We start from the raw sequence: 14,503 nt of genomic DNA, 5'->3' as shown, positions 1-14,503 counted from the left end.
TAACCAGTTAAGTTATCCTGTAAGACATGCAGCTTTCACAGAGAAGAACGGCGACAGGATCCTTTTTTCATTTCTTAAACGTTGACACAACTGCAACTAAGACTCCTTCAAGGTATTCAGACGACGATTTTCAGCTGACGAGCTGCCGGAGGAAATTAGACTGTTTTCCGTGGAGCTGCGCTTTGATGCTGGACAACAAAAAACGCACCCGTTCACCACGGAAGAGTGATCGCAAATAAGGGTGGTTGGTATCTGGGCATAGTTAGTCTTAATGGTGATGTTGTAAGAGTCAGCCTCAGGGGATTACTGGCAGAGTGAGTTTTAGAAGTTTGTCAAATTATCTCACGTGAGAAAAGTGTTGTTAGTTGAACTCATCCATGATCTAGATACACTCTGTGATTCACGCAAATAGTGTGACATAGGCTGATTGTTAGTTTTAATTTTTTTCCTTTAAGTCAAGTCAATTTTATTTGTATAGGCCAATATCACAAATTACAAATGTGCCTCAGGGGGCTTTACAGCACCACAACATCCTGTCCTCAGATCACATCAGATAAGGAACAACTCCCTAAAAAACCTTTAACAGGGAGAAAAACTAGGAAGAAACCTCAGGGAGAGCACCAGAGGAGGACCTCTCTCCCAAGATGGACAACATGCAATGATGTTGTGTTTACACAATTTACACAATACAACACTGAAAGAGGTTAACAGAATTATAAAATATATGAACAATATGATGAGGACGATGTCAAGCAGTGTCCAGACGCCACTGTACATCTCCATGTAAAAAAACAAAAAAACATCAGTCACACACACATGAGAGCAGGACATAACATTAAAACAGGATAACAAAATTATACGGATTTATGATATATAAATAGAAAATGTGATGAGGGGGATGCCCAGCAGTGTCCACGTGGTGACCACTGTCACCATGGAGACCTGGTAGGAGGACCGACTGCACATGTACACAGGGGAGACTCACATGACACCATTCACACACACACAGAAGAAGAGAAAGGAGAAGACATCATTCAGAGAGAGAGAAAAGACGTGAGAGAAGAAAAGTTTGCGACAGTCAATAATCTATACTCTACAATCTATACTCTATAATCTATACACTATAACCTATACTCTATAATCTATAGATTATAGACTGTGAGCTGGGGGCGTGGTTTACGTTCCTGGGCTCGCCGGTGCAGGGTTGTTCCTGCTGCAGTTGGTTTTTGGAGTTGAGGAATAAACATCAAACTCGCCTTGGTCTCCTGTGTTTTTCCTCATTCCTGCCACATTGGTGACCCCAACATGATATGTTTGGAGCAGAAGAGGAGTGTGAATCCACTTCGGCCACGCCGCCCCAACTCTCACAGCCGGCCGTTCTCGCTGCAGCTGTGAAACTCCCAGAGTTCTGGCAGAGCGACCCGGCCTCGTGGTTCCAGCATGTCGAGGCTCTGTTCCACCTATGTGGAATTTCCGCGGACGACTCCAGATACTATTTGGTCGTCGCTGCGCTGGACCAGCAGGCCACACGCCGGGCCATGCAGCTATTGCGCGCCCCTCCGCAACACGATAAATACGTCGCCCTCAAACATCTTCTGCTCCGGAGATACAGCCTATCTACCGCAGAGAGGGCAGATAGAATCCTTTCCCTATCCGGTTTGGGCGACGGGACGGCTGTGGATCTCATGGACAATATGCTGTCGCTGCTAGGCTCAGACGAAGGTGGGTTCCTTTTCCCGCACGTTTTCCTGCGCCAGCTCCCGTCTCCTGCGCGCGCGGCTTTGGCTAACTCCCCGTGTCTAGCCGCTGGTGACTGCCGAGGTTTGGCTGAGGAGGCCGATCGGGTCCTGCTGGCTACCAGACGGTTCTCTGTGCAGAGTGTGGCATCGGAGCCTCTGCAGCCGACGTCGGAGGACGCGGACCCGGCAGTGGTGGCTGAAGTGACTGCCCGGAGACGGCGCGGGAGAGGCCTCTGTTTCTTCCACCAGCGGTTCGGCGGCAAGGCGAGGCGCTGCGTCCCTCCGTGCACGTTTGAGGCGGCAGGAAACTCAAGGGCCAGCACTCAGTAGCAGCTGTGGGCGCTGGCGGACGTAGTGAGCTGCTCTTCATTAAGGACACGATGTCAGGAAGACGGTTTCTGGTGGACTCAGGCTCGCAAAAGAGCCTACTGCCTCCTGCTAAGACAGACAGGTCGGCCGAAGGCGGCGGCCCACAGTTAAGTGCAGCTAACGGTTCATCCATTGCGACGTTTGGCACAAGGTTGGTGACTGTTTGCTTCCACGGGCGCCATTTTGAGTGGGACTTTGTAGTGGCCGCCATTACTGTTCCTATTATCGGCGCGGATTTTCTGTGTGCTAATGGTCTGCTGGTTGATGTTGCAAACTGCCGTTTAATTGATGCTGTGTCTTTCGCCACTGTTCAGTGCGAGACAGGGGGAGCCGGGCCGTTAACACACGCTAACTTTTTAGCATTAGGGGATGTTTTTCAGCGTTTGCTGGCGGATTCTCCATCGGTGACTACGCCTGCCTTTTCCACCGCGGTTACTAAACACGGGGTAGAACATTTCATTCCCACTCTGGGACGGCCAGTTTTTGCGCGCGCGCGGCGCCTCAACACAGTAAAATTGGCTATAGCTAAGGAGGAGTTCGCCATCATGGAGCGTCTGGGTATAGTGAGGCGTTCCAACAGCCCGTGGGCCTCGCCGCTTCACATGGTGCCCACACATACAGGACTTTTCCATACGCCTGGCAGGTACCACTATTTTCTCTAAGGTGGACCTGGTGCGCGGCTATCATCAGGTTCCCGTGCGCGCAGAGGACGTGCCCAAGACCGCAGTGATCACCCCGTTTGGGCTTTTTGAGTTCATGCGCATGCCTTTTGGCTTGAAGGGGGCAGCGCAAACCTTTCAGAGGCTGATGGACTCGGTGTTGCGTGACATTGCTTTTGTGTTCATTTATCTCGACGACATATTAGTGGCCAGTCCGTCAGCTGAAGAGCACCTGGCGCACCTGAAACAGGTTTTCCGTCGTCTGGACAAACACGGCCTGATAGTCAACCCAGCCAAGTGTCAGTTTGGACTGCCGGTGAGTGACTTCTTGGGTCACCGCATTTCGCCGCAAGGCGCGGTCCCGTTGCCTTCTAAGGTGCAAGCGGTGGCGGAATTTCCCTGTCCAGTCTCTGTTAAGGCATTGCAGGAATTCTTGGGCATGGTGAATTTCTATAACCATTTCCTCCCTCGCGCTGCCCACCTCCTTCAGCCACTTTACGAAGCCCTGCGGCTTAAGAAGGCTAACGACCCTGTCGACTGGACTCCCGAACAGGTCCAGGCCTTTGACGGAGCTAAGTGCCCTGGCGAACGCTGCCCTCCTCGCCCATCCCACACCCACGGCGTCCATAGCTTTAACAACTGATGCATCTGACATAGCCCGTGGGGGCTGTGGTTGAACAGCGTGTGGTGAATGCGTGGCAGCCACTCGCATTTTTTAGCCGCAAACGGCGGGATAGTGAGCGCAAGTACAGCGTTTTTGACCGGGAGTTGCTGGCACTGCACCTTGCAACCCGGCATTTCTGCTTCCTGCTGGAGGGTCGCCCATTCACGGCTTACGTGGATCATAAGCCGCTGACTTTTGCCATGTCCAAGGTGACTGAGCCGTGGTCTGCTCGTCAACAGCGCCACCTAGCGGCGATCTCCGAGTTCACAACGGACATTCAGCATGTGGCCGGGAAGTCCAACCCTGTTGCTGATTGTCTGTCGCGTGTGCTTGTGTGTCCTGTGCACCTCGGTGTGGATTTCTCCGCTATGGCTGCCGACCAGCCCAGCGACCCGGACGTCCTTGCCCTTAGGTCAACGCGTACCGGTCTCAAGCTAGAGGACGCTGTGATGCAGGAAGGCAGTCCTACCCTCCTCTGCGATGTCTCCACCGGCCGTCCCCGCCCCGTTGTCCCAGTGGCCTGGCGCCGTCGAGTTTTCAATTCGATTCACTCCCTCTCGCACCCTGGAGTTCGGGCGTCGGTGAAGTTGGTCGGTTCCAAGTTCGTCTGGCCTGGCCTCCGCAAGGACGTCAAGGGGTGGGCAGCTGCATGTGTAGCGTGCCAGCGCGCTAAGGTCCACCAGCACACTAAATTGCCCCTCGAACCGTTTCCGATCCCGGCCAGACGTTTCGACCACGTGCATATGGACCTGGTGGGCCCTCTACCTTCTTCACAGGGTTTTACGCACCTGCTCACAGTGGTAGATCGGACCACCAGGTGGTCAGAGGATGTCCCTCTATCCTCCACAACATCCTCGGATGTTGCACGTGCTTTTCTTTCCTCCTGGGTCGCCCGTTTCGGCACTCCGTCAGATATCACCTCAGACAGGGGCCCCCAGTTTGTGTCAGAGCTCTGGTCGGCACTTGCGCGATCCTTGGGTGTGCAGGTACACCGCACTACCGCGTATCACCCTCAGGCTAACGGGTTGTGTGAACGTTTTCACCGGTTGCTCAAAGCAGCGCTGCGCGCTGAGCTCTCGAATGATAACTGGGTGGATCGTTTACCTTGGGTTATGCTTGGGTTGCGTTCGGCTCCTAAGGAGGACCTCGACGCGTCACCCGCTGAGCTGGTGCTCGGTCAGCCGCTCTGCGTCCCTGGGGAATTCTTGCCTGGGAGTTCCCCTCCTCAACCCCGTCTGGCCGTTTATCCTTTTTTGTCCGACAGCACTCAGGTTCCAGGCCCCGTTCACCACTGTTTTCCGCAGTCGTTCGTGCCTGCGGAGCTCATGTCGGCTCGTTTTGTTTTTGTACGGCATGATGCTCACCGCTCGCCCCTCCAACCCCCATACGATGGCCCATTTCGGGTTCTTGAGATGGGTCCTAAGGGTTTTGTGCTACATATGGGTGGGCGTAGGGAGCGTGTCACGCTTGATAGGCTTAAACCGGCGCACAGGGTGGCAGGCGAAGTTGTGTTTCCGGCCCAGGTTCCCCGTCGGGGTCGCCCTCCTTCCAGGACCCCGGCAGTGTCTTCACGGGTTCAGCGTTCTGCTTCTCAGCCGGCTTTGGACTGCGTTTCACCTACTGTTTCGGCTGAGGGACGGCGCAGCCGTTATGGCAGGCTGCTTAAGCCTCCAGTGAGACACTAATTTTCTTTCCAGGAGTCCCTTCTGGGTGTTCGGGGGGGGGGGGGGGGCTGTGTGGCGGACACTAGGGGCTATGCCTCTCACCCAGCAGGACTGTGAGCTGGGGGCGTGGTTTACGTTCCCGGGCTCGCCGGTACAGGGTTGTTCCTGCTGCAGTTGGTTTTTGGAGTTGAGGAATAAACATCAAACTTGCCTTGGTCTCCTGTGTTTTTCCTCATTCCTGCCACAGTGTCATTGTCTTTTGGAAATGTGTTTTTTTTTTGTCTATTGTGTTGCACTGCTGTGGGCTGGGAGAAACGAAATTTCGTCTCTTTTGTGTATGAAAGTACATGAATGAGATGACAATAAATTGTTTTTGATTTCTGATAATCTATACGCTATAATCTATACTCTATAATCTGGTCGGCATAACAGTGGTTGGTAAATTAATTGAGACAGAAACTGACCCACCATGCAGTACAGGTTGTGAAGCACTCAACTTAAAAGACAACTAATTGTAGGTTAAGGCAAAGAGTGAGTTTTAAGTCTAGATTTAAAGGACTCAACAGACTCTGATTGTCTGATGGCAGCAGGCAGGTTATTCCACAAGAACGGGGCCCGATAGGAAAAGGCCCTGCCACCAGCTGACTTCTTTTTAACTTTGGAGCCCTGTATTTTGAGAGCAGAAAGCTCAAGATGGAAGGTAAGGTTTAAGGAGATCAGACAGGTAAGATGGGGCAACCCCATTTAGGACTTTATAAGTCAGCAGAAGCACCTTGAAGTCTGATCTAACATGGATAGGAAGCCAATGAAGGGAGGCAAGAATTGGTGTAATATGGTCAAATTTCCTAGATTTAGTCTGGAATATAGCAGCAGCATTCTGAACCATCTGAAGACTTTTAGTACTAGCATGTGGCAGACCTGAAAACAGAACGTTACAGTAATCAAGTCTGAATGAAACAAATGCATGTATTAGAGCCTCTATGTCAGCCATGGAGAGAAAAGACAGAATTTTAGCTATGTTACGTAAGTGAAAAAAGGCAGTCTTGGTGATTTCTTTCATGTGCTTATCAAAGGAAAGGCTGGGATCAAAGGTAACACCAAGAGTTTTGGCTGCCACACTTTGTGAAATCACAGAGTTGTAGGATATCCGGGTGGCATCGCGGTCTATTCCGTTGACTACCAACAGAGGGATTTTTGGTTCGAATCCCCGTGTTACCTCCGGCTTGGTCAGGCGTCCCTACAGACAAAATGGTCACTGCACCAGCGCCTCCTCTGGCCGGTTGGGGCACCTGTTCAGGGGAGAGGGGGAACTGAGGGGAACAGCATGATCCTCCCACGTACTACATTCCCCAGGTGAAACTCCTCACTGTCAGGGGAAAAGAATTGACTGGCAACTCCACATGTATCGGAGGAGGCATGTGGTAGTCTGCAGCCTGCCCCAGATCATAAGAGGGGGTGGGGCAGTGACTGGGACGGCTTGGAAGAGTGGGGTAATTGGCCGGATACAACTGGGGAGAAAAAAAAAAGGGGGGGGGGATTAAAAAAAAATCACAGAGTTGTCCATTGTTTTCATTACTTGATCAAACTGGTGTTTGTGTCTCGCAGAGCAAATGACCAGCATCTCGGTCTTATCCAAATGTAAAAGCAGAAAGTAATTTTTCTTTTGTTTGAATAACCCAGCCACTGAGGATGCATAAGCCAGTGCATTCTTAGTGCCGGTCCCAAGCCCGGATAAATGGGGAGGGTTGCGTCAGCAAAGCCATCTAGCGTAATGTAAACAACAACAACACCTTAGTTTTGTATAGTGCCTTTCAAGGAACCCAAGGACGCTTTACACTGGATAAGAATAACCAAAAAAAATAAAAGGATTAAAACAAAGATAAAAAAAAGACTACAGACCATGGGCCTTAGTAAAAAGGTAGGTTTTCAGTAGTCTTTTAAAAATGTCCAAAGAAGCAGCGTTGCAGATTTCTGCTGGAATAGAATTCCAAAGAGTGGGGACAGCCACACTAAAGGTTCTCTCCCCAAAAGTCTGCAGGCTGGTGTGGGGGACGGAAAGCAGGCCCGTGTCTGCGGACTGCAGATTCCAGGACGGAATATGCTAAATCAAATGTCCATCCATCCATGATCCAAACCGCTTATCCTGCTCTCAGGGTCATGGGGAAGTTGGAGCCTATCCCAGCAGTCATTGGGCAGCAGGCGGGGAGACACCATGGACAGGCCGCCAGGCCATCACAGGGCCGACACACACACACACACACACACACACACACACACACACACACACACACACACACACACACACACACACACACCTAGGGACAATTTTAGTAAGGCCGGTTCACCTGACCTACATGTCTTTGTACTGCGGGAGTAAACCACGCAGACACAAGGAGAACATGCAAACTCCACAAAGACGACGCGGGACAACCCCCAAGGTTGGACTACCCCTAAATCAAATCAAATATACCCATAAATCAAATATATCCAAAATATATCAAATATACCCTAAATCAAATATGCGAATCATAAAGCTGATTCCCATATTGGGTCGGTCGAGGCCAGGGTTACCAATGACCACCATTAGTACTGTTGGCCAGCACAGTGCCAGTGGAAGGTATCCTACCATTGGGAGAAAGAGAAGGAAAAGGGGAAGGCATGTCCAGAGGCACGGGGAGAGGAAAAAGGGTAGGTGTGTGGTGGTGGGAGTCAGAACTTTGAATGTTGGCACTGACTGGTAAAGGGAGAGAGCTGGCTGATATGATGGAAAGAAGAAAGGTAGGCATACTGTGTGTGCAAGAGACCAGGTGGAAGGGGAATAAGGCCAGGAGCATCGGAGGTGGGTTCAAACTCTTCTACCATGGTGCAAATGGGAGGAGAAATTAGCTGGGGTAATTCTGAAGGAAGAGTATGTCAAGAGTGTGCTGAAGGTGAAGAGAGTGTTAGACAGAATGATGAGCATGAAGCTGGAAATCTAAGGTGTATTGGTGAATGTTATCAGCGCATATTCCCCGCAAGTTGGGTGTGAGATGGAAGAGAAAGAAGAATTCTGGAGTGAGTTGGATGACATGGTGGAGAGTGTACCCAAGGAGGAGAGAGTGGTGATTGGAGCGGACTTCAATGGACATGTTGGTGAAGGGAACAGAAAGAGGAGGTGATGGGTATGTATTGTGTCGAGGAGAGAAATGCGGAAGGACAGATGGTGGTCGATTTTGCAAAAAGGATGGAAATGGCAGTGGTGAATACATATTTCAAGAAGAGGGAGGAACACAGGGTGACGTACAAGAGTGGAGGAAAGTGCACACAGGTGGACTATATCTTATGTAGAAGGTGTGATCAAAAAGGGGTTGGAGACTGCAAGATGGTGACAGGGGAGAATGTAGCTAGGCAGCATCGGATGGTGGTCTGTAGGATGACTTTGGAGACCAAGAAGAGGAAGAGAGTGAAGGCAGAGCTGAAGATCAAATGTTGGAAGTTGAAGAAGGAAGACTGTTGTGTGGAGTTCAGGGAGGAAAGTGTGAAGAATTGCTGGATGGCTGGGCAACCACTGCAGAAATAGTGAGGGAGACAGCTAGGAAGGTACTTGGTGTGTCATCAGGACAGAGGAAGGAAGACAAGGAGACTTGGTGGTGGAATGAGGAAGTACAGCAAAGTATACAAAGGAAGAGGTTGGGAAAGAAGAAGTAGGATAGTCAGAGAGATGAAGAAAGAAGACAGGAGTACAAGGAAATGCAATGTAAAGTGAAGAGAGAGGTGGCAAAGGCAAAGGAAAAGGTGTATGGTGAGTTGTATGAAAGGTTAGACACTAAGGAAGGTGAAAAAGACTTGTACCGACTGGCTAGACAGAGGGAGCAAGCTGGGAGGGATGTGCAGCAGGTTAGGGCGATCAAGGATAGAGATGGAAATGTGCTGACAAGCAAGGAGAGTGTGCTAAGACGGTGTAAGGAGTACTTTGAGGGGCTGATGAACGAAGAAAATGAGAGAGAGAAGGTTAGAAGATCTGGGGATAGTGAATCTGGAAGTGCGGTGGATTAGCAAGAAGGAAGTAATAATAATAATACATTTTATTTATATCACACATTTCTAAACAACGTTATAAGGTGCCTTACACAACAGGATAAAATAATCACATAGCCAAGATAAAACCAAATACAATACAATTATAGGACATAATGCCAGACATGCTCCACAGAACAAGGTAAAGTCACAAGAGCATAATTAAAATGAAGAGAACTAGAGCTAATAAGACAAGGATTATGATGAAAACAATTAAAATAAGGTGATGAAAGAAAAACATAAAAATATAAAGAATTAAAAATGTAAAATTATAAATAGGCCAGCACAGTGGTGCAGTGGTGCAGTGCTTAGTGCGGTCGCCTCACAGCAAGAAGGTTCTGTGTTTGAGCCCCGAGGTAGTCCAACCTTGGGGGTCGTCCTCTGTGTGGAGTTTGCATGTTCTCCCTGTGTCTGCGTGAGTTTCCTCTGGGTGCTCTGGTTTCCTCCCACAGTCCAAAGACATGTAAGTTAGGTGAATCAGCCGTACTAAAGTGCCCCTAGGTATGAATGTGTGTGTGTGTGTGTGTGTGTGTGTGTGTGTGGGCCCTGTGTGATGGCCTGGCGGCCTGTCCAGGGTGTCTCCCCGTCTGCCATCCAATGACTGCTGGGATAGGCTCCAGCATCCCCGCGACCCTGAGAGCAGGATAAGCAGTTCGGATAATGGATGGATGGCCGATATAAACAATATAAAAATGAATAAATAAATATCGGCCAACAATGGATTTACCTTCCCAAAATCCTTCCTGCAAGAGTACGTTTTAAGAAGTGATTTAAAAGAAGGCAGTGAGGCTGCTAGCCTAATTTCCTCAGGTAGGGAGTTCCAGATCTGTGAGGCTCTTACAGAAAATACCCAGTCGCCTTTAGTCATGAGGCTGGCTCAGGGAACAGTTAAAAAGGACCTGCCTGAGGAGCACAGGCAGCAACCAGGCCCATGGGGTGTGAGTAAATCAGTGATATACAGTGCATCTGGACCGTATTCACACCCCTTCACTTTCCCCACATTTGTTTATGTTACAGCCTTATTCCAAAATGGATTAAATTCCTTTTTTTCCCTCATCAATCTACATACAATACCCCATAATGACAAAGTGAAAAAGGTTTTGTAGAATTTTTTTAAAATTTATTAAAAATAAAAAACTGAAATATTGCCTGTACATAAGTATTCACACCCTTTGCTATGACACTCAAAATTGAGCTCAGGTTCATCCTGTTTCTACTGATCATCCTTGAGATGTTTCTACATCTTGATTGGAGTCCACCCATAATAAATTCAATTGATTGGACATGATTTGAAAAGGCACACACCTGTCTATACAAGGTCCCACTGCTGACAGTGCATGTCAGAGCAGAAACCAAGCCATGAAGTCAAAGGAATTGTCTGTGGACCTCCGAGACAGGGTTGTATCGAGGCACAGATCTGGGGAAGGGTACAAAAGAATTTCTACAGCTTTGAAGGTCCCGAAGAGCACAGTGGTCTCCATCATTTCTAAATGGAAGAAGTTTGGATCCACCAGGACTCTTCCCAGAGCTGTCCGCCCAGCCAAACTGAGCAATCAGGGGAGAAGGGCCTTGGTCAGGGAGGTGACCAAGAACCCGATGGTCACTCTGACAGAGCTCCAGCGTTCCTCTGTGGAGATGGGAGAACCTTCCAGAAGGACAACCACCTCTGCAGCACTCCACCAATCAGGCCTTTATGGTAGAGTGGCCAGACGGAAGCCTCTGCTCAGTAAAAGGCACATGACAGCCTGCTTGGAGTTTGCCAGAAAGCACCTAAAGGACTCTCAGACCATGAGAAACAAGATTCTCTGGTCTGATGAAACCAAGATTGAACTCTTTGGCTTGAATGCCAAACGTCACGTCTGGAGGACCCCAGGCACCTCTCATCTCCTTGCTAATACCATCCCTACAGTGAAGCATGGTGGTGGCCGCATCATGCTGTGGGGATGTTCTTCAGCGGCAGGAACTGGGAGACTAGTCAGGATCGAGGGAAAGATGAATGGAGCAAAGTACAGAGAGATCCTTGATGAAAACCTGCTCCAGAGTGCTCAGGACCTCAGACTTGGACGAAGGTTTACCTTTCAACACAACAACGACCCTAAGCACACAGCCAAGACAATGAAGGAGTGGCTTCGGGACAAGTCTGTAAATGTCCTTGAGTGGCCCAGCCAGAGCCCAGACTTGAACCCCATTGAACGTCTCTGGAAAGACCTGAAAATAGCTGTGCAGCGACGCTCCCCATCTAACCTTACAGATCTTGAGAGGATCTGCAGAGACGAATGGGAGAAATACCCCAAATATAGGTGTGCCAAGCTTGTAGCTTCATACCCAAGAAGACTTGAGGCTGTAATCGCTGCCAAGGGTGCCTCAACCAAGTACTGAGTAAAGGGTGTGAATACTTAAGTACATGCAATATTTCAGTTTTTTATTTTTAATAAACTTGCAAAAATTTCTACAAACCTTTTTCACTTTGTCATTATGGGGTATTTTGTGTAGATTGATGAGAAAAAAAAAGGAATTTAATCCATTTTGGAATAAGGCTGTAACATAACAAAATGTGGGGAACGTGAAGGGGTGTGAATACTTTCCGGATGCACTGTATGTTGGAGCAAGGCCATGTAGGGCTTTAAAAGTAATTAGTAAAAGTTTAAAATCAACCCTATACCTAACAGGTAGCCAGTGAAGCACTGCAAGACTGGGAGTGATATGTTCAGCCTGGCAGCTGAGTTCTGGATGAGTTGGAGGCGGGAGATGGACTTTTGACTGAGCCCTGAATACAGGGAGTTACAATAATCCAGACGTGATGAGACTTTTTCATGACTTTTTCAAGGTCCGTTTGAGATAGAACGTTTTTAACTTTTGCAATGTTCCTAATTTGGAGAAAGCAAGAATGTACTACCTTGGTGATTTGTTTGTCAAAACAGAGCTTGGAGTCAAAAAACACACCCAAATTGCAGGCAGCATGCATAACATTGGAGGACAGGTTCCCTAGACTCTTTTCCAGGTCGCCATTTAGGTTAGGGGGGGGCAAGCTAGCAAACTAGAAAGAGAATGAAAAGAGAGAGCGGCGGTAGCGACAATAAACGTTTTTCAAGGGTTTTCGATCACCACAAACACAAGAGGTTCACACACACACACACACACACACACACACACACACACACACACACACACACACACACACACACACACACACACACACACAACAAACGCAATATCCCCTCAAGGCTGCCACCTGGTGGGGGTAATAATTAAGTATAATGGCTAAACACAGGCAGCATAAAACAAGTGAATACAGACAGTATTATACTACTGCACCTGAAAAAGTGGTCATATTTAATGTTTTCTTTCCCAATATCAGGCCACATATTATTATATGTGAATTATAATAATATGTGGTGAAGAACACAGCAAAGTCCGATTTATTCCGACTTTTTTTTTAAAGTGTGTTTTCTGTATTCTATCAGTATAGGGAATGTTTGACAGGTTGTTGTTAATTGCTGCATTATAAACTTAATGACTCAGTCTGAATGGTGTCTAAGAACAGAAAGAGTCTGGTGAACCCACTGCTGACAGAGTACAGAGTGTCTATGTTTCAGCATCAAGTAATGCTCCTCTTCCACGAAACGGTACCGGCTCAACTCGACTCTTTCGTTTTCCAGTATTGGAAAGTACTGGCATTTTGGTAACAGTTATCACTTTTCTACTTTTCTGGTACCGCCTTTGTCGAGGTAAAAAAAAAAAACTGAAGCAGGTACCAAAATCAATGCAGACCAGCTACACTGAGGGGGACTGTTACGGTAATGGAAAACGACACTCTGCGAGTCGAGTCGGTACCATGTAGTGGAAAAGGGGAATAAGTGACACAGAGCAATAGTAACACCCATCTACCTGCACATGTTTTACCGTCTGTCTGACTGACTGACTGTACACGTACTGACTGTACATGTTGTTTACCCCTGTCTGTCTCTTACCTGTCTTAAGTACAGGAAGAAGCTGGAGTACTGTCCGGCCTCGGGTAGGTAAGACAGGAAAACTGTGACACAGATGAGCAGTACAGTGGTGTCCTTCCCCACACGCCTCAGAGACTGGAGGGAAAACACACAAAACAGACACATTTAACACCAGCCAGGTTCCAGACAGAATCAGAACCATGTTTATTGGCCATGCAGGTTTGCATGTACATGGAATTTGACTCCGGTTTCATGGCTCTCTCAGTGTATTTAACACAGGATAACAACACTACAGCACATCACATATACACAAGGATTGACTTATACAGCTGAAATAAGAGGTGATAGTGCAGTGGTACAGAGAATATATCAGAGATGCTGAAATAGATGTTAGCAGGTTACTTACATACATGCCTGAGGTAGATGGACATGACAGTGTACCAGTATACCTACAATGTACAGTACAGTATATACAACATGGTTGGATTTATTGACAGTATTAAGTGTTCATTTGAATGACAGCCCACGAAAAGAAACTGTTTTTATATCTGGTTGTTTTGGGGTACAGTGCTCTGTAGCGCCTGCCAGAGGGGAGGAGTTGGAACAGGTGGTGACCAGGGTGTGATGGGTCTGCAGTGATGTTGCCTGCCTGTTTCCTTAGTCTGGAGGTGTATAAGTCCTGAATGGAGGGCAGACTGGCACCAGTGATGTTCTCTGCAGACGTAACTCTCTGTTGTAGTCTGTCCCTGTCCTGTTTGGTGGCCGATCCAAACCAGACAGTGATGGATGTGCTGAGGACAGATTGGATCATTGCAGTGTAGAACTGAAACAACAGTTACTGAGGCAAGTAAGACAATGGGCACTTTATCCAGTCTCACAGTTAAATATAGCCACACATTTAGAAGCCCAGAGTTAGTGGCTGGCAGAGTTAGTGCCTGGAGGTAGAGGCTTTGTTTTGTTTTGGGAGTTTGTGATCCTAAAAGCTTGAGAACGACCAGTTTACCTGGAGAGCCACTGGTTTAAGTGGAAAGACTGGTTTAACTGGAGAGAACAGAGTGATGCACTGGTTAGAATGTCACGTCACAAAAACACTGACACTGCTGACCAATAAATGATTATGGAATCGTGGCATTACTACTTCCCTTCCCTTTTTATTATCCTTGGCAACTAACAACTATTTTTCACTGCTTGTCACAGTACGCCGCTGCACTGTTGCCTCACAGCAAGGTCCTGGGTTCAAACCCCAGGTTGTACCAGGTCCTTTCTGTGTAGAGTTTGCATGCTGTCTCTGTGTCTGCGTGGGTTTCCTCCGGGTGGTCTGGTTTCTCCCACCATCAAAAACACATGCATGTTAGGGTTAATACTCCTGGCTGTGCCCGAGTCAGGTGATGGTCCCCAAGTG

At 48.3% G+C, this 14,503-nt stretch overlaps 1 protein-coding gene across 3 annotated transcripts in view; it reads right to left on the bottom strand.

Moving 5' to 3' along the window:
• mfsd14bb (major facilitator superfamily domain containing 14Bb) overlaps window positions 1-14,503 on the bottom strand; it is a 148,669-nt gene that overhangs the window by 38,843 nt on the left and 95,323 nt on the right. For all 3 annotated transcript variants that reach the window (XM_056274036.1, XM_056274196.1, XM_056274114.1), the window contains one exon: window positions 13,123-13,236. In XM_056274036.1, coding sequence (XP_056130011.1) covers window positions 13,123-13,236 — 114 coding nt within the window. The remainder of the gene's footprint in view (window positions 1-13,122; window positions 13,237-14,503) is intronic.

This window comes from Lampris incognitus, chromosome 1 (assembly GCF_029633865.1).
Source record: "Lampris incognitus isolate fLamInc1 chromosome 1, fLamInc1.hap2, whole genome shotgun sequence".
In the NCBI taxonomy this organism is placed as follows: Eukaryota; Metazoa; Chordata; class Actinopteri; order Lampriformes; family Lampridae; genus Lampris; species Lampris incognitus.
The sequence above is the reverse complement of the archived record's forward strand: the minus strand, read 5'-3'. Positions and strand labels throughout refer to the sequence as shown.